Below are 18,627 nucleotides of genomic sequence, written 5' to 3'. Positions count from 1 at the left end.
TTGTCCCCTTTCCCAGCCCTTTAGGTTTTGGTGTGTTTGTGCCTGTTGTCAGTCTGGGCTCTGCTCAGAAGCAACAAGCTCCTGTGTCAGCCAGTTCCTCCTGCACAAGGCACCAGGGGCAGCGTTTGGGTCCCACAGATGAGCTGTGCTGCTTTGGGGCTGGATCAAATATTTGGGAATGTGGTTTTCTTCCATTCTCTTCCTCTCACAGTGGCACTGGGCAACTTGTTGGGGTTGCTGTGAAAGACCCAGAGCTTGTCTTTTATTCTAGCTAAAAAGCATTTTTAAGGCAAAACTCGTGTACAGTGTTTGGCTTTTAATCCCTCTCTTCCCACCCCACGTGCAACCTTCCAGAGTAGAGGGAGCTGTGTTTTAGGGGTGCTGGAAAGATTTGGGTTCCACGTCCCTCATCCATTGAGCTCGAAGTGCCAGATCAGGCTCCTGCTTTCAAGGCATAATTCTGCTTTCTGCAGGCGGTGGGCAGAGCTGGTGGAGCATTTTGGGCAGCGGCAGAAATAGCTGCTGTTTAGCAGAAAGAGATCCAAGGTAACTGGCAGCGCTCACCACCTGGACTGTTTTCTTGACATTTATTTGCTTTTACTGGCACTCAAATGCCACCTGTCAGGAGAAAACTTTCCATTAAAAAAAAAAAAAAAAGGGCAACAAAACCAAAACAAGCCAAAAAAAACCCCCCCAACCAAAAACCTAATCAATTTGCCTGACTCAGCAGAAGCCACCCCAGTTGGTGTGAGTGGTGCCCTTTGAGGTCTGGTGGGTCTTGCTGTGTGTCTGAGATATATATGTGCGTGTCTGTATAGATTAAATACAGATGGCAGCACCCACGATAGCTTAGGGCACGGCTTTCCCAAACTGGAATTTATAGCTGTCACCGCTGCGAAGCAAACAGAGTGTAAATCCCTGGAACGATTGAATTTTGCTGCCTGGCCCCCCCTTTGCACTGGAGCCGCTGCTGCCCAGTCCTGGGCACTGCTGGCGTGAAGGGAGCTGAGGGCAGTGACTGAGCAGTTTGGGAATGGCATGTACTCCCTGGGCACCGAATTCATGGAAATAATGACCCAGCACAATGTTTGCCTCCAGCGCTCAATTTTCCTAAGCCTCAGCGAGAGAGGTGTGAGGAATTATTTCCTTAGGAAATCTTCGGAGCGGCTTCTCGCCGCCTCCTGCCAAGTGTCTGCAGAGTTAACCGGATAGTCTGTTGTTTGCTTGCTCTTGTTTGTTTGGAGGGGGTTTTTGGCAGTTTTCCTTTCTGCCAGTTCAAGCCACTCAAGCTGCCACTGTCAGCTGGCCCGGCCCCGAGCCGAGGGCTGTCTGGAGCTGTGGGATGTGGCCCCGTGGCAGACGCATCGCACCCATCTGGCGTCTCACCCAAAAGCAGGAGGTCTCCCCGCCTGCTTCCTGTGGAGGGTGGGCAGCCTCCGAGACAGGGGGCTGCCACTGCCTGCTGTGCTCTGCCGTCCCCCGGGCCACCAGCGTCTGACCCCTGGGACAGAGGGCGCCTGGGCTTGGGCAGGGATGTGCCCGGGAGGGTTCAGTGCCGTCCTCACCAGAGGAACGAGCGGTGGTGATGGCAACTGCAGAAGTTTAGCTTGCGTTTATCTGAACTGTTTCATTAGGATGAATTATGGCTCTGCAGCCCCAAGAGAGACGCTGGGATGCTCCTGGTTTTGTGCCCGGTGCTGGGGACGCCCGGGAGGTCTTTGGGAAGTCCAGTCTGTGCCGTAGCCAGGAAACACTCTGCGGTATAGATTGTCCGCAAAGATCCCTCCTGGAGACTCTCCTGTGACGCTGAAGAAGGGAATGAAAGAGGTTTTTGTGGGCTCAGGGCACACAGAGCCCACGTGCGAGAGCTGTGACAGGGAGGGCGCAGTGTTGTCAGTGACGTCTCAGCCACTTCACCTTGTTCTTGTGCTCAGTTACCTGCTGCTGTTCCTGATGGCTCAAAGTCTGTCTGTCTGTCTGTCTGTCTCTTGCAGCGGAGTTGGAGTTTGTACAGATAATCATAATCGTGGTGGTGATGATGGTGATGGTGGTGGTGATCACGTGTCTGCTGAACCACTACAAACTCTCTGCGCGATCCTTCATCAGCCGGCACAGCCAGGGCAGGCGGCGAGACGAGAACCTCTCCTCAGTAAGTCACACCCTGCTCCTCCAGCCACACCTGCCAGCTTATCCTTGGCCTTGGCATCATCTCTCTCTGTTTCTGGGGGTGAGGGGGCATTTTAGGGGCGCCTCTGGCTCTTCAGGGTGCTGTGTGTGCTCGTGTATGGACAGCCAGAGCCTCTACCTTTGCCCTGAGCTTTGAAGTTCAGATTTTACATTAGTGAAGTGACTGCACGAGGCTGTTCTTGGCATGTCCTGTTCCTGAAAGCACCACCCCCAGCTGGTTGGGGTTCATACGCCTCGGTTTAGCAGTCCCAAACTTTGGCTCCAGCTGGAGTCTGAAGTGACTATATAAAAACTTCCTGCCTGCCCTGCAGAGAGCAGGAAATCCTGCCTGACTTGCTCCAGTTTTCACCAGTGCTGCTGCCATTACTGCAGTGGAAGGGGCAGAAAACACTTGTCAGCCAGACAAGCTGAGCTCTCTCCAAGGGGATGTGTGAGATGCCTGTAACGCAGGCTCCCCGCTTCATAAAAGCCCGAGGAGAAACATGTGAATTGTACCTCTGACAGGGATTTGAGGGGATGCCTCGCCAGCCTCGAGGCAGATGTCGGTTCATGCAGTTTCCTCAAATGTAGTGGCTCAGAGAGACTCAGAAGGATGTACAGAGAAAAGGCATCACATTTTCTTGGAGGGTGAGCGTGTACCGTTCACTGCTGCCTCCGTGGTTCTGTCTTCAGTGCAGGGATGTCGTGTACTGATATTTCTCTTTTCTAGCATTCACCCTGAAGGGTCTTAAATAGGCCTTTAAATAGGGCTCCCTCCAGGTCACTGCTGCCTGCCCCTCCTCTGCAGGCTGCCAGGGCAGGCTGGACACACTGCTGCTGCTGTGGGGTGCTCTGCGTGGGGCTGTGTTCCTCTGAATCAAACCCTTACTTGCTGCAGGAAAAAAAGATCAAATACGGGGATTGCTCGGGGGTTTTTTCTTCTATTTTTCCATTTTCTTTCCCTCTTTTTTTTTTTTTTTTTTTGCGAACCCCAACCCCGTTAACCCCTCCTCATCCCGTGGGCTGTGGAGCTCCTCTCCAGAGGGCACAGCATGATCCCAGCTCGGGGTGTCCTGTCAGTGCTGCAGCAGGATGGGAGTGCTGGGAATGCCTGATCCCACGGCATGCCTGATCCCACGTTGAAGCAGCTGGTGTGAGGGTGGAGATGGCTCAGGCACCTCCCTGCCTTGGGGACCAGAGCCCAGCTCCCCACACATATCCCAGCTCCACCCGGAAATCCTACGTTCCTCTTACGGTCCCGTGCACCCACTTCCAGCAGCAGCAGAGTGTGGGCATTGGGGCACGTGAGTTATTTAAAATAGCAGAAACATTGTTTTCCCATTTTCTGATTCTTTCACTGTATTATCACGTCCAGAATGCTCTACCTGCACCATGCCAAATGTGTCGTTTTACATTTTCAAAGCAAAGTTCAGGTCAAGCCCTCTTTATTTTAACACAGTAATTTCTGTTTTCTTAAGTGGCCTGCTTTTTATTTCCTTTAAAAAGAGTTAAGAAGGCTAACATGGGAAGAAAAGAGAAAATCACATGGTGATTGACCCAAAATTTCAGGTTGAATGAAAAAATGACTCCGTAAAAAACAATTCCTTTTTCCCCTTTATTATTTTTTTCTATTTTAAACTCTACCAGACCGAAATTTCCAGCCTTTTTTTGGCTCAGCCCTGTTACTAATTCAGCCTTCAGACACATCAGTGATTAAATGGCTTTTCAGCAGCGTTTGACATCTGTGCCCTCTGCTCAACCCCAGTGAGGAGGATGTGGAATCTTCAAAACCTTTTTTGGAGCTAAGGAGAGAAATAGGAATGTATAATTTTGGTTTTTCTGTTACCTTTTCCCATCTTGATGGTTGTTCCCCGCCTCCCTGCCCTGTCCGTGCTGCGTGTGCAGCACTGATGGAGTGGCAGCAGGGATTCCCTGTGGTCCCAGCACCTTCCTGATGGGACAGAGAAGCCCCTCGGGTACTAATGAGCGGGAAGCTCATTACAGTGGGATCCAGAATAATTAAGACCTTAAAGGCAGCACCTTTCAGGCTCAGCCCAGCATGGCTGTCCATGGAAAACAGCTCCAGTCTGAAGGAGGGCTGGAGCCTGGCAGACGGAGGCCACACCGGGCCGGATACTGGTTCATGCAATCCATTAAACTTGCACTGAACTGGTGTTGGGCATTTTAAATCCCAAACTTCATTTTGGTGTCGTGACCGCAGACGGGCACTGGAGCTGCATTCACGCTTTTCATCTGCTGAAATATTAAAGCAGTTCATCCCATGGTCAGGATGCTGCTGGGTCTGCTGGAGTTGTCCTTTTTTTGTTGCTGCAGCTCAAAAATTACAGCTGAAGGAGAAATTAATTTCCCTAAAGGGTTTTTTAATGCGGCTTTCGCTGGCAAGCAGTTTTTGTATTACTTCATGCGTTTCTCCATCACCGTTCTCGCTGCACTTAAACTCTTGTCTCCTCATGACAAGTACCTTTTATCTTCCAGAACTAAGAATATTTAAGAAATTCTACTGGTAACTTTTTTTTGCTGTAAGAATGGCGCTGTCCCTGAACTTTTGGAAGAGTGGTAGCCCACTCCCCCGAGAAAAAGCAGTGTAAGTGCAGTTTCCAAGCATACCTTTGTCCCCCAAAATAGAAAATGAGTCTTCCTGAAGGCTCAGAGACTTAATCTGTGCCATGCAGCTTTACAGAGAATATTCTCTAACATCACTGAAACAGGTAGTTCTAAAAAAGTGGAATATTGATGTCTAAAAAGCAATTTGAAAGTAATTTTAGGTTCTGCAGCAAGTCCTGCAATACTCGTGGAGGCTTTTACAGCTGTTTTGCTCACCGGACGGCAGAATCTCATCTTTCATTTCAGAGGCCTGTGGCTTTCTAGACTGTTCGTTGTTGAGATGGATTCGAGTCCTAAATATTCTGAAAATCAGAGGTGGGTGAGGAGAGGCTGAGGGTTTGCAGTGATGTTGCTCCTGCAGTTTTGCTTGGCTGAGAGGGGCCCTGGAGCCATCCCAGGGCCACACTGAAGGCTAAAAGCAGGGATGTTCTCTGTCCCTGAGGCTTTGCCCTCCTCTAACTATTGATTGCCAGCAGTTTTAATCTTGCCCTGGGGTTTTTAGGGGAGCTGAGCTGCTCCCCTGGTGGGTTTCCCGGTAGTGTGTGAGGCAGGGGTCGGTGGTGGGGAGCACTGGGTGCCCGTGGGCGATCAGCCGTGGCCAGGAGCGTGGCCAGGCCCTGGAGTCCTGGGAGAGGTGGTTCAGAGTGGCTGCAGAAATCAGCTCCTCCAGAAAATGGGTCTCCTGCCTGCTCCTCCCTCCTCTCTCTGCACATCCCATTTTAATGCTGTTTTTGCTGGTTTGCTACTCTTGCATCCACGTGTTGCCCAGGGGCATCATTCCTGGCCCTCATCTGTACAAACAGAGCCGGAGCTGTGTGAGCCAGAGCTTTGATTCCAAACACACGGGCGGGATCTTTGGGGCAGGCTCTGGGTGAGCGCGCACTGAGGGGTCGGGCATGTTTTGGGTGGAGCAGCCCCTGCCCGTCCCCTGCCACTGCGGGATGTCCCAGCTGAGCCTGGCAGGGCTGGGGAAGCACCAGGCTGCAGCCACCCTCGTGGGAGCTGGCTGACATCACTCCCGGGAGAGGGGCGAGCAGATGGGATATTGCCATGGCACTGCCCACTGCCAAGTTAAATATAAAACATCTAGCAGAAGGCAGCAGGGTACTCGCTGCTCAGGAAGTCTGCCACGGGGGCACAGCAAAGTAAACAATTTTGGGAGTGCTTCCCGCTGCTGCCCACCGCTTTGGCGTCCTTTGGGATGAGGTGACAGGCTGGCAGTGCCTGTGGTGGCACTGGAAATCCTTCCCCGGGCCCTTGGGTGTCAGTGCCTTGAGCACAGAGTTGGGAGGCGAGGATTTGTCCTGTGGCAGATGCAGTTCCTCTTGGATCTTTTGGCCGTTGGGGGATTTTGACTGCAGACTCTCCCTGCGGGCAAGAAATCCATGTAAAATGGACCAGACTAAACAGTCCGTGCCTGTGTAAACAGTTGCACGTTGGAGTCTCGAGGTCTGGAATGAAACAGGGTTGTCTTGCTTGGGAAGGGCCGTGGGGCTGCAGCTCAGCCAGCACATTCCTCAGCTGTGGCCGGGGAAGGGGCTGGCACTGTGGCACTCCACCTCTGCTCCAGGGAGACGCTCCTGAAAAAGCCGTGGAGAAGGGGGAAGACTCTGGGTACTCTCATTTCCATCTAAATCCCCGTTTTTCTCGCACTGGCACCAGCCCTGCCTCAAGCTTTGTGTTCAGAGCTGAGCTTCAAAACCCAGAACCTAATGGATTCTTTCCGTACCTGGTACCACAGGCTATGCCAAAGGAGAAAATACATTCCAGCATTGGGGAAAAATGGGAAAACACGAGGATGGGGGATATAGTGGGTGCTTTCTCTGGAGATTTTAATGTGGTGCTGGTGCTGTGTTTGGGGCAGGTAGAGAAATAGTTCTCATAGGAGGAAGGAGTGTGGTTTGCTCAGACCAGCCTCAGTGCAACACTTATAGGGAAAAAGGGGATTTCTTTGGCCCCTGGCTTTTTTTTATTTTCCCACTGGTGCTAAATACTTCTGCCTGTGCCTGGCTTACTAGTGCCGGATCTGGAGATTCACCTGCAAGGAGCTGGGAAGTTCCGAGTTATAATTACAAGCCTTCTGGCTGTTTTCCTCCAGCTCTGCCTGCCAGAGGGATGTTGCTATATGTGAATATTAGCAATATTTAAATATTGCAGTTCCTAAGGCAAAAAAGTCTGGGGTGAACTGTGAGTGCTCCGAGTATCACCAGCAGATGGGAAGAACCTTTGTTTGTTTGTTTTGATCATGAATAGTAAACCAGTCTCAGGGTTTGGGGGAAATTGTGGCTTCACCTTGCCTGGGGTTGTTGGCACTGAGGTTTGGATCTCAGGATGATGCTTGCAGTGCAAGAAAGTCTCTACACTTCAGTCTTTCAGTCTATTTAAGCCAAGGACCACTTAGTCTTTGGGAAAAAAATACTCTGAAACCATCCTGTTGCTACAGAGTTTTTTCCTGTGTTTTCTTTTTTAGCCAAATCAAAATTAGGCTTAACATTTGGTTATTCACTTGTTATCTTTATTTTCCCATGATGTCCGTGGTTGTGAGCATCAGAATGTGGGTGTGAGGGGGGGTTTTTTTTTGGGTTTGGATTTTGTTGATTTTTTTTTTATTGTTCTTTTTTTTTTTTTTTTTAAATCTTGTCATTATTTCATAGAGCTTTTTTTTTTTTTTTTGATGTCTTGTGAATCACCCACGGCTCATGGATCACAAATTGAAAAATACTCCTGTGGCATGTTTGAACCAGGGGAAGAACCGTGCTGGGGGTGTGGGGGCGAGAGGGGGGAAGTCTGCAAACCGGGAGAGGGTTGTTTGCTGGTGCCGTCCTCATCGTTCATTCTGCAAACGATCCCTTAAATGGGGACGGAGGTGCGAGGGGAGGGAAGTTTTGATCCGGAGGGGTGTTGTTTTCAGCGCTGGTGTGGTAAGGCTTGCATGCACGCACGTGGTGCCCAGCACACACGATGGTGAGTGGAGATGCGGGTTGGAGCTGGCGCAGGCGGGGCAGGAGCGCGGTGGCGGCGGTGTCCCCTCTGGGTGCCACCTTGGCGCAAGCTGTTCGCAGCAGGATCTTAACCCCCCCTCCAGCATCAGGCTCACCCTGCCCTCTCTTCTCCTTTCCCACGCAGGAGGGGAGCCTGTGGCCTTCGGAAAGCACCGTGTCGGGGACCGGCATCACCGAGGTGAGGGCCCCTCCGCCCGTCCCCGCTGTCCCACCGTCCAGCAGCACCTCACACGACCTCTCACCCTCTTTTCCCTCCTCTCCCTTTTCCAGCAGCAGATCTACACCCCTCGGCCCAGCGAGCGCCTGGCAGTGCCCTCCTTCCTGCAGAGGGACCGCTTCAACCGGTTCCAGCCCACGTACCCGTACCTGCAGCACGAGATCGACCTGCCGCCCACCATCTCGCTGTCGGACGGCGAGGAGCCCCCGCCCTACCAGGGACCCTGCACGCTGCAGCTGCGCGACCCCGAGCAGCAGATGGAGCTCAACAGGGAGTCGGTGAGGGCCCCCCCAAACAGAACCATCTTCGACAGTGACTTGATAGATAACTCCGTGTTCGGGGGGCCGTGCCCCCCAAGCAGTAACTCTGGCATCAGCGCCACCTGCTACGGCAGCAGCGGCAGGATGGAGGGGCCGCCGCCCACCTACAGCGAGGTGATCGGCCACTACCCCGGCTCCACCTTCTACCAGCACCAGCAGAACAGCAACGGGATGCCCCCCATCTTGGAGGGCAGCAGACTCCATCCCTCACAGATCAATGGCCTTGAGAGCACAACGACGACGACGACGACGACGGCGGCGTGGAACAAAGAGAAAGAGAAGCAAAAAGGGCACCCCTTTTGAAAAAAAAAAAAAATTAAAAAAAAGGAAAAAAAGTGAAAAAAAAAAAAGGCAAGAAAGTCAATGAAACACTCTGCACTTCTCGTTAAAAGGAAAAGGAGAGAGAGAGAGAGAGAGTTGAGGAAGATGAGCAAAGAAAAAAAAAAAAAGCCCTTCCCCTTCTCTCCGTGTATAAATATTTACTTGTTATGTCTGGTCTGAATGCACAAGCCTACCAAGCTTGCAAAAACATTTCTTTATTGAGCTGTGTCTAGACGTTTAAAAAGGAAAAAAAAAAATCAACTGTAGTCTTTTTTTTTTGTTTGTTTCTAGTTGGGCTGTGTGTGAATGCTTTTTTTTTTTTTTTTGTTTGATTATTTCACTTATCTTTAAAAACAAAATATTTGCACAAAAACCATTTTGTTTAAAGATCTGCAATATAAATATATAAATATATATTAAAAATAAGAGAAAGTGTATGTGTAAGGAGCAGGAGTATTTTTGTATTAGAAGAGGCCTATTCAAAAAAAAAAAAAGTTGTTTTCTGAACTAGAAGAAAAATGGCAATTTTTTGAGTGCCAACTCAAAAAGCATGTATTACATTGTAAAAAAACAAAAAACAAAAAAAAATTCAAAAGCAGGGGTTTAGAGTTATTTATATAAATGTTGAAATTTTGCACTATTTTTTAATATAAATATGTCAGTGCTTGTGTTGGTCAAAGCCTCTATCATGTCTACCATGAACCTGTTAAGGGATCTATGTGGAAGTGAAGAACAAAGTAGCTGGAAGGGGAGGAGGATCGCTGGAGCGGAGATGCCAGCCCTGGGAGGAGCGGTGAGCGAGACTGCAGCTTATGCAAATCCTTAATTTCCAGAGTCCCTGCGCGTGGCCGCCGACAGCCACGGCTTTTATACATTCCCTACAAAGCAAGAGGAGTTGGTGTGTGTCTGTTTGTCATCCGGTAGGATATTGGAGTAACAAGGTAAAATGAAAACTCCCTGCTTCCCGCAGTCAGGAATGACTGAAGCAGGCAAAAAATTACTTGATTTTTCTTTTTTTTTTTTTTTTTTTTTTTTTTTTCCTTTTTTTTTTTTTTTTTTTTTTTTTTGGACAACCTCTAACTTTTTTGGAGGGGAGGGTGGTGGGGGTCGAGAATAAACTTCTGTGTCTGAAGGAACAAAAAGTGTTTTTTGGTTTATTTCTTTCCATGTTCAACTGAAGGGCCCTGTTGGAGCCAAAGCAGTGGTTGTGGAAGCCGATGTGAGGAACTGGTAACGCACCCACTGGCCGCCCTTCAGCTGGGTTTAAATGCCTCGTTGAAAGGACGAGAGGTGAAAAGTGTGGTGGTGGTGGTGGTGGTGAACATAATTTTCATTTTGTTTCAACCTCCCGAACCTCAATTTGGGATAAACGGGGCGCAGCCGTGTCCCACGGCTCCGCCGCCCCTGGTTGTCGCTGTTTTTTACGTTTGTTATCCAGCTAAAGAGGCACCAGGTACAGCAGGTGGAAACGAATCTGCTCCTGTGTTGTATTAATTAAAGGCTACAAAAATAATGCTTAAGGCTTTAGAAGCAACCCCCCTTTACCTCTTCTGGGACGTCCTCCCCCCCCAGGTCCCGCTGCCCTCCCGCCGCCGGCCGTTGCGCGTGGTTCATTTATCTCGGTTTCGGAAGCGTTTCGTCTTGCTCTGCTCTTGTTTACATTTTCTGTCACCTCCGTGTCTGGTAGGGGCCTCACCCTCACGGTGAATTCGTAGGTGACCGAGTGAGTGAGTGAGTGGGAAACCTGAGAGAGCCAGGGGGAGAAGGCAAAAGGGAAAAAATCCCCTTGTGGGTCCCGTCTCTCCGAGCACGAGGAAGGGTCGGTAGGGAGCCACGCACAGCGAGGATTTTACAAGGGGGTGTGATTTGATTTCCTGCAGGATGCTATCTAGTAGAGTGACATAAATGAAAGATATAAAGGCAATAACTATTGTTTTTAAGCAACTTTTTTATTACTTGAAAAAGAAAAAGAAAAAAAAAAACAAACAAAACCACCATAACCATGAGAACGGTTTTGAAGTTCTGACCATTTGAACAATATTTATATATATTTTAAAGAAGATGATGAATAGCTGAACTTGAAGTTTGATTTTTTTTTTTTTGCTTTTTTGCTTTTATTTTTATTTCTGCCTAGAAATAGTCCTGTACCTTCTCAATATTTCAAACTGCTTTTCCACAGCTCTTGAAATCTTCATAGTTTTACAGTCACGTAACCTAAATTTTGATGACCTAAAAGAAAAAAAAAAAGAAAAAAAGAAAAGAAAAAAAAAGCCACAAAACCCACCCCCCCCACCCCCCCCCAGTAATGCAAAGGAATAAATCTAGTTTGTCATGAAAGGTACAAAACTGATGAATTTGTACGAGTTTTTAAAATGTATCTTTCCTTTATGTAACATGTCTATTTAGTGCCTTATTAAAGAAACAAGTAACCCTCCCTCATTAGAGAGGGGGACACAAAATCATCGTTAGCGTTACGAGTAACCAGCGTCTGGTCTCTTGCTCCTTTGGACCTTGCATTCACTTTTCCAGTCCCCTTTTCCCGGAGCAGCTCCCTGTGCCTGGCCACACCTGCTGCTCCCTTGGCCGCTGCTCTGCTCCGACTGTTCTTAGGGAACTTGAACACGTTTTATGCACATTACCCTACCCGGGGAGGTAGGAATCTGTGGTGGATATTGTAAATGAGATACCAACCAAAAGAGAAAGCGAAATATAATATCTACTGCCCTCTTGAGCCAAAATGCGTGAATAGTGTTGTTGGGGTTGGGTGTTTGTTTTTTTTTGTTTTGTTTTGTTTTTTGGGGGAGTGGGGAGTGGGGTGGAGGGGGGTTTGTTCAGTGATCTGAACTAGTTTTGTTTGCTATTAAAAAAAAAAAAAATTACGGTTACCTCAGCAGATTTTGGGTGGAATATGCATCACATGTTTAAAACTGAGCAGTGAGTAAAGAGGTGGTGTGGGGACCAGAGGTTGTTAAGGAGCGAGGTTGTCTTGTCGCAGGGTGTCACCTGGCCACCAAACCCCGTGGAAAAGTCAGGGAAGTGGGCAGGGGCTGGATAGGCACAGAGGGGTAGTGGGAGAGAGTCTGAAGATGCAGTGCAATTGAACCCAGCTCTCATGCTTGAAAGTCCTCGAAATTTCAACCAATTCTCTTTTTCTTTTCCCCCTATTTTTTCTCCTCCCTCCCCGGTCTTCTCCCAGCGTGAGCTTTTGTTTGTCTAGCATCACCCCAAGCTCTGCAGTCGAGTGATCAGTTTGTTGAGTTCCTGGGTCCGGTTTCATTTACCTCTTTCTCTAGTTTGGGGAGCTTAATGAGTGCGAAACGGGTTGGCTCATCAACACCAAATTTCTGTTGCAAACGATGCCTTTCAGCCCATCCATGCACCAACCCCAAGCTGCCACCTTTCCCTGGACCACTGCAGCTCCAGTGGGGAGAGCCCCAGGTCCCAGGCAGTGGGTGCAGCTCCTCAGCAGAGCTCTGTTGTTGTTATCTTTTGTCTTTCTTCTGTCCATCCCTCTCTTTGCAGTCCTGAGAACTGTGTATTTCAAGTGCGGACACCGGATCTGGGGCCCAGATCAACTCCAGGTTCTGAATGGGTGTTTAGAAATAACGGTCTGTTCTTTTTTTTTTTTTTTTTTTTAATTATTATTATTATTGTTGTTGTTATTGTTATTATTATTATTACTACTATTTAATGTTACTTTTTCGCCTCGGGGTCCATTTCTTCCCCATTCCCACGTCCCGAATTGCCACCAAGGCAGGGAATTTGCTTTGCACACCCTCGCTGATGCCCCGTTCCCTCTGGCCTTGGTGCAGCTCAGTGGAGAGCGGTGCTAGAGTGTCCTGCAGCTGCCAGCACACAGATTCAGGCCCCTTAAAAGTGATTTATTTTTAAAGAAATGCAGAAGAACCAAGGCATTGCTAATGCTTAGCAACCTCACGTCCTAGCCTGCCTTTTTGCTCGGAGTTTTGTGTCGCGTTAGCTTTAAAAGGGGTTGTTCATCCTACAGAGTTTCTTAGCTTACAGTACGGCAAACAGCATCCTTAAAGTGCCCCCCCAAACCTCACGGGCCCGGAATGGGAACGTGGCTTTGTTGATTCTGGTGGGGAGAAAGGATGAGTTTCGTTTGGGGCTGACACTGGTCAAACACGTGTTCCCTTCACAACCCTTGGTTACATCGGTTTGAAGATTCAGCTTTACTAATGCAGCGTGTTGTCTCCATAAGTGTTACAAAATTCATTCTGTCTTAAGTGGGGGTCTAAGGAAATCCAGTTGCTTTCTGGAGAATCACCCTTTTGTATGTGTATTGAATTATAAAATTGCACTAACTGCTGTGTTAAAAAAAAAATAAATCAAAGCCCGATGTTTTTTCCTGAGGATTGGGAAAAGACTGAATCAGATGTGTAGCATTAACAGTGCTAGGCCAGAACAGAATGAATTTTAATCTCTTCTGTCTCTGTACTGCTCAGAGATTTTCTGTGTACAACACAAAGCTACAAAAGAAAAAAAAAAAAACAACACAACAACTTTTCCAGAAACTGCGCTTCAAATTTTTGCTGTACTATAGAAGCTCATGAAGGACAACATTAAAGTCCTAATTTGCCTGCCTTATAGACACATTTCATTGTATTAATATTTTCTTAAACTTCCAGTTGCATTGTGTTGGCTTTGGAGTTTGTTATAGGCAGTCCTGTATCCTGAGTTCTGTTCAATTTAAACTTATGTAAACTATTGACAGCACATGCAATGCAGTACTTATCTATATTTTGCTGTTTTAGTATGAATATGTACTCTGATGCCAATTTACAAAAATCTGTTGTAAACGCTTCTTGTGTACCAGTAACTGATAGTGGCAATTATATGTCATTCTAAAAGCTGCAATACTTATACAATAAATTTTACAATACTTTGGAAAATTTGCCTTCACCTTTTGCTTTGTTACCCAAAAAAAAAAACCAAAAACAAAAAACCAACAAAAAAAAACACCAAAAGAAAAGAAGGAAAAATCAGAGTTTGTCAACACAATGTAATTTCAGTTTTCCTATTTTCTTCTGGAATGTTGGAAAATGAATCTGCTCAGTTTTGGATATTTGTGTGGGTTCCCCCCCTTCCTCGTTCTGAACCCCGGCCCCACCTCTGTTATTGCCACCCGTGTTGTCCCCGTGGAGCTGGAGCTGGTTCCTGGTGCATTTGCATGCCCTGTGTGTGCGTGTGTGTGTGCGCATGTACAACTGTTTCCTTTTTGACTAGATCAGGTGGCACAGCTCTAATCCCAGAAGAAGCATTCCTGGTTTGCACCACCCTGCCCAACACTCGTGGGTCCTGCCTTTCAGCCGAGAACGTCACTGATGGTCAGAAGGTCTTAACTTGAATTACGTCAGTCAACAAGAACTGCACAGATTGACTCAAATCCTAAGCACAGAGAATTTGTGTGACTTTTTTTTTTTTTTTTCCTTTTTTCCTTTCCGAAACGGTCAAATTGCAGTGATCACATTAAAGCGATTGAAAACTTGACTGTTTGCAGGGGGTTTTCTTTTGTGAAGGGTTTCTTTTGGGTTTCTCTTGTCGGAAGGGTGGATGTCCTGGAGGTTCACCCAGACCACGGGTTCCCCACTGGGGCTAAGGGGTGTGTAATCATTAATCCCTGGGTTTTGCTGCCACCTCTGCCCAAGCCCTCTGTCTCCCCAGCCCTTCTCTCTGGCTGGACACAAAGCTCAGTTTCAGGTGGCAGCACTGTTCCAAGTGGCCCCTGGCTTTGACAAGCAGCTCCTCCAGCTGCTTTGGGTGGGCAAGTGGTGGACACTTGGCTTCGATGTGGGCATGAGGAGCTCCTGTGGGCTTCAGCAGGATGCTGGGATGCTCTGCCTCCCCAGTGATTTGCAACACAGCCCCAGGCTGATGGTCAGTTTGGAGAGTATCCCTGTAAGGAATGAAAGCAGCCTGATTGCAGCCCAGGGAGGAGAATCCCAAATCCACCCCCTGGCTCCCATTCTGGAACCGTGCCACTCACCTCCCAGCTGTGGTTTGTTTTGTGGGATTCCTGGTGTCCTCTGTGCATTGCTGCTGGAGAGACAACCCGGGCTGATACAGTGCTGGAAAGCAGCTGGCCTTGGTTGGAACACTTTTCCCCGTGGTGGGAAGTCGGATGATTTTAAGGCTGTGCCAATGCTGTGACCCCAGCGCTGGCTTGAGCAGCTCCAAACCCTCTTACCCATCTCAAGCCTAAAGAAACACCAAAACACCAAATTTCTGAGAGCAGGCAATGCCCCTGCCCCAACCCCTGGATGACAAATACCCAAGTGGAATAAATCCACCTTGCCCCAGGCATGGTGAGGCAGGGAAAGGGCAAGGTTTGGTTTGAGTCGCTGTTTCGAAATTACATTTTTGGAATCACAGCTGAAACCAACATCTTCCCACAGAAAAAGAGAACTCGGCTGAAACCACATTTTCCTAAAGGGAATTTTTTTTAAAATGACAAAAAAAAAAAAAAAGAAATCAAGTTCAACCAGTGCAGTGCGTGGGAATGGGCAGAGGTAGCTGTTACTAAGCTACCTTTCCATGTCTGTTGAGGAGATCTGGGGACACTGCAGCACCACTGATTGGCAAAAGATTATTTTTAAATTTTTGGGGTTTGGTCGGGTTTTTTTTTTTTTTTCAGCTCAATGGTAGAAACAATTTTGTGACTTTCGGAAACCACAGGTGGCAAAGCCTGTGATTTTAAACAGATTTCTGCGCTGCAAATGGAATGGGAGTTAAGAAATCAGGTTCAGCTTTTCCCTGCGCTTCCAGCATCGAAGAGCAGCTCTTGTGGGGCTCCATAATGTGCTGGCTGGAAGGTGCAAATTCCAACTGCAGAGAATTTAAACTTCATAGGAGCACCTTTTTTTTTTTTTTTTCTTTTTTGTCTCTATATTTTCCCTGTTTGTCCTGATCCAACTCCTCCTCTCTGCTGCTGCCTCTCTGCCATCCTCAAGAGTCCTGTCCATCCTGCTCTCCTGGCAGATGATTCATTGCTCACGCTCATGCCTGTGTTTAATCTGGTTTGTGCCTGGAGGGCACCAAGCAAAATCCCTCTGTCTCACCACTGAGAGAGGGGAAGCCTTGACCAGGGATAGAAACCCTGAGTAATGTGGCTGGAAACAGATTCTCCCTGCAGTGATGGGTTTCACTGAGATTTGTTAGGAGAGCAACGTGCTCTCACAGGGATGCTGCTGTTGACTCTCCCAGCTGTAATGGGAATTTACTCCAAACATTTGCTGCTATCTCCTAAAAAAAAAGAAAAAAAAAAGAAAAAAAAAAGTAGAGATTCCCAGTGCTTTGGCATAAAACAGGACTGTGTAACAGTATTAGTGGGAAAAGTAAAGGACCAGACAGGAGAGAAGAGGAAATAATTCCTGCCTTGGGCTTCTAGACATGCCCAGGCTGGAGGAGTATTGCCCAGGGGTCCCTTCATTTATGGTCTGATGGGGTCAAAACTGATTGCCCTCCCGCTTTCCCCTGCTCAGGAGCCCTGCAGACTCTCCCCTGTCCTTGGAACACCGTGCAGGGAGGCCCAGGGCTTTGCTCACGGAGCAGGAAAGGGGCAGGGACAGGCAGGCAGGGCAGCTGGCCCAGCTGGGGGATCTTGCCATGGCCCACGAGGCAAATTTAAGCACCTCCAGGGAAGGTGGTGGCTTGCCCCGGAGGTTTCTCTCTGCTTCTGCCGAGTCAGAGCTGTAGGAGGTTTTGCAGAGTCTTTCCTGACCGGGTTTCTGAAGAAAAGATAAACCCTCCAAAACATCAGCCACCTTTTTTTGAGGTGAGACTGGGATTGAAGGCATTTTTAAGGGTACCCAACAATGGGTTCAGGCTGTCCTGCAGCCACACACTGCCAGAACTGTAGGTGTACTTTTTCTTCCTCTGTAGCTGAAAGCTCATTGATCATGGCAGCTCCAGGGCCTCCTTCCTGTCTGCTGCTCCCCTGGGGAACCTGTCCTGCTCCCTGGGTGAGCAGGGATCGCTGTCTGCTGGAGATTATCCCCGTGCTGCCCAGCAGGTCAGGCTGCTACCTGCACCACTTCTGAGTTTTCTCCGTCTCCTGCCCATGGAGAGCCTCTTGTCAGGTAAGATTGAAAGGTGCATAAATGAAATTTAGAGCTTTGGCTGACCAGACTGATGGCTCCGCACCAGGCAGAGGAGAGGTGACACGAAGCCCTCCCTGCACTGAGCCTGCGGTGGGGTTTGCAATGCAGAAATGGGGGAGAGCACTGACTGCAGGGTTCATCAGCTGTGAGCTCCCGGTGGGTGTTCGTTCCCCCCTTGCTCAGTCCTGAGTCAGTTGAAATGCCCACAGTTGCCTTGGGATTGATTGTTATCAGCAGCGATAAATCACAGTCCCAGCAGCCGGTGGTGAGTTTTGGATGCCAGTCAAAATGCAGCTCCTCGGAGCATTTATCTCTGCGAAGGCAGGGAACCTGGACATTGAACAATTAGATCAGCGTGGCTCTGTGAAGCTGCATTTGATTAAGAGAGTAACTGCAGTACAAAGTTATTGCTCGGTGTTGCTGTGCATTGCTAATAAGCAGCCTGGCTTTAAAAAACAGAGAGACTGGAGAAGGGAGCGTGAAACCCTCTCTGTGCAGCGCTCTCCAAGCAGCACCAGGATCCCACCTGGTCCTTCCTGACGTTAAGCCATAAAAAGGAGAGAAGAGGTGGCTCTTGCTGCAGTGGAAGTGCGGCACAGATGTCCTATTTTGTCTCCTTATACCATAGAAGCTACTGGGCAGCTTCAAGGACCTTTCAGATGGGTACACCTGAGCCTGTGGGCAGGGCATGGGGCAGTGGCTGCGTGTCCCAGGCAGTCCCTGCAGTGCCACAGGTGGGAATTCCCAGTTGGCCACTCTGTGTTCCCAACAAGGGATGGGCTTGGCCACAGCTCCTGCTCCAAGACCATTGAATCCACATCTCCAGGACCAGGAGCAGCCAGCTGCCTTTCTACAGGGCAGAACATCTTTCTTTACAGATTGGCCCATTAAGGTGGGAACTAAGCATCCAAACCACTCCAGCTCTAAAACAGTCATGCAAGCACGCAGTCCTGCAAGACCAACCCCTTCTGGTCTTTGTGGTGTTTCAGGGAGTGGCTCTGCAGGTCTGGGGTGCTCAGAGCTGGTGTGAGGGAGCTGCGTCAGGTTTTAACGCGGGATCAGTGCACACCCAGGGCTTTCCCAGGGAAGATGATTGGCTCCAAGCACAGGTTTGTTCCAGACAGTTTATTAATGTGCACACACAGATTTTTATTTTTTTTTCCCTTGAATCTCAAACCCAGGCTCTGCAAGGTTCAGATGAGCAGAACCAGGTTGGCAAACAAATGTTGAATGACCCTGGTGGGCCCCACTGCCTATCTCCTCTCTATTTTTCACTCGAGAGCTGCTGTGTCTCTCTGCTCTGCTGAGCAGGTCTGTTGATTTTCCCTTCTGAGGGGGAAAGCCTGAGGTTCTCCAAGAGCCTGGCCCTGGTGCTCTGCCTCCCTGCTCCCAGGGCAGCCCTTCCGTGGGCATGGAGGAGCCTGAGCTAAATATAAGCTGTGGAGGGGAAAACAGGGGGAGTTGGAGGAGGTTGAGCGAGAGGATCTGTTTATTTTCCCTCTGATCTCTGAGCCCTGTTATGTTTTATTGCTTTGCAAACAGGAGGTCTGGAACGCTTCCTTCCCTCCTGTGCCAGTGCAAGGTCAGCTGGGTGCATAATTCCTGCACTTCAAGGAAGAAATACCAACTATTTACAGTAATGTTGTATGAGTGGCATGAAACTGGAACTCTATTTACTTTCTCCAAGCCAGGTTTTGCTGTAAATGCCCAAATAAGCTATTTATATTGAACAATTTCTGTGTGTTTTCTCAGTGCCTGGATGCACTTCCACCCTACCGCTGAGAATTTAGATCTGATGAGTAACCTGTGGCAGAAGAGCAACTTTGATTGCAGAAAACCGCTCTGGAAGGTGATGC

General features: G+C 48.6%; 1 protein-coding gene across 3 annotated transcripts in view; it reads left to right on the top strand.

The window, feature by feature from the left end:
* PMEPA1 (prostate transmembrane protein, androgen induced 1) overlaps window positions 1-14,162 on the top strand; it is a 47,522-nt gene extending 33,360 nt beyond the window's left edge. For 2 of the 3 annotated variants that reach the window (XM_066199210.1, XM_066199212.1), the window contains 3 exons: window positions 1,995-2,149; window positions 7,918-7,971; window positions 8,064-14,162. In XM_066199210.1, coding sequence (XP_066055307.1) covers window positions 1,995-2,149; window positions 7,918-7,971; window positions 8,064-8,633 — 779 coding nt within the window. In that variant the 3' untranslated portion in view covers window positions 8,634-14,162. The remainder of the gene's footprint in view (window positions 1-1,994; window positions 2,150-7,917; window positions 7,972-8,063) is intronic. The other variant, XM_066199211.1, reaches the window with a different exon arrangement.
* Window positions 14,163-18,627: the final 4,465 nt, after the last annotated feature.

Source organism: Chamaea fasciata, unplaced genomic scaffold (assembly GCF_029207755.1).
Source record: "Chamaea fasciata isolate MVZ Bird 193981 ecotype frontalis unplaced genomic scaffold, bChaFas1.0.hap1 SCAF_17, whole genome shotgun sequence".
Lineage (NCBI taxonomy): Eukaryota > Metazoa > Chordata > Aves > Passeriformes > Sylviidae > Chamaea > Chamaea fasciata.
This window is presented reverse-complemented; position numbering and strand designations above follow the sequence as displayed.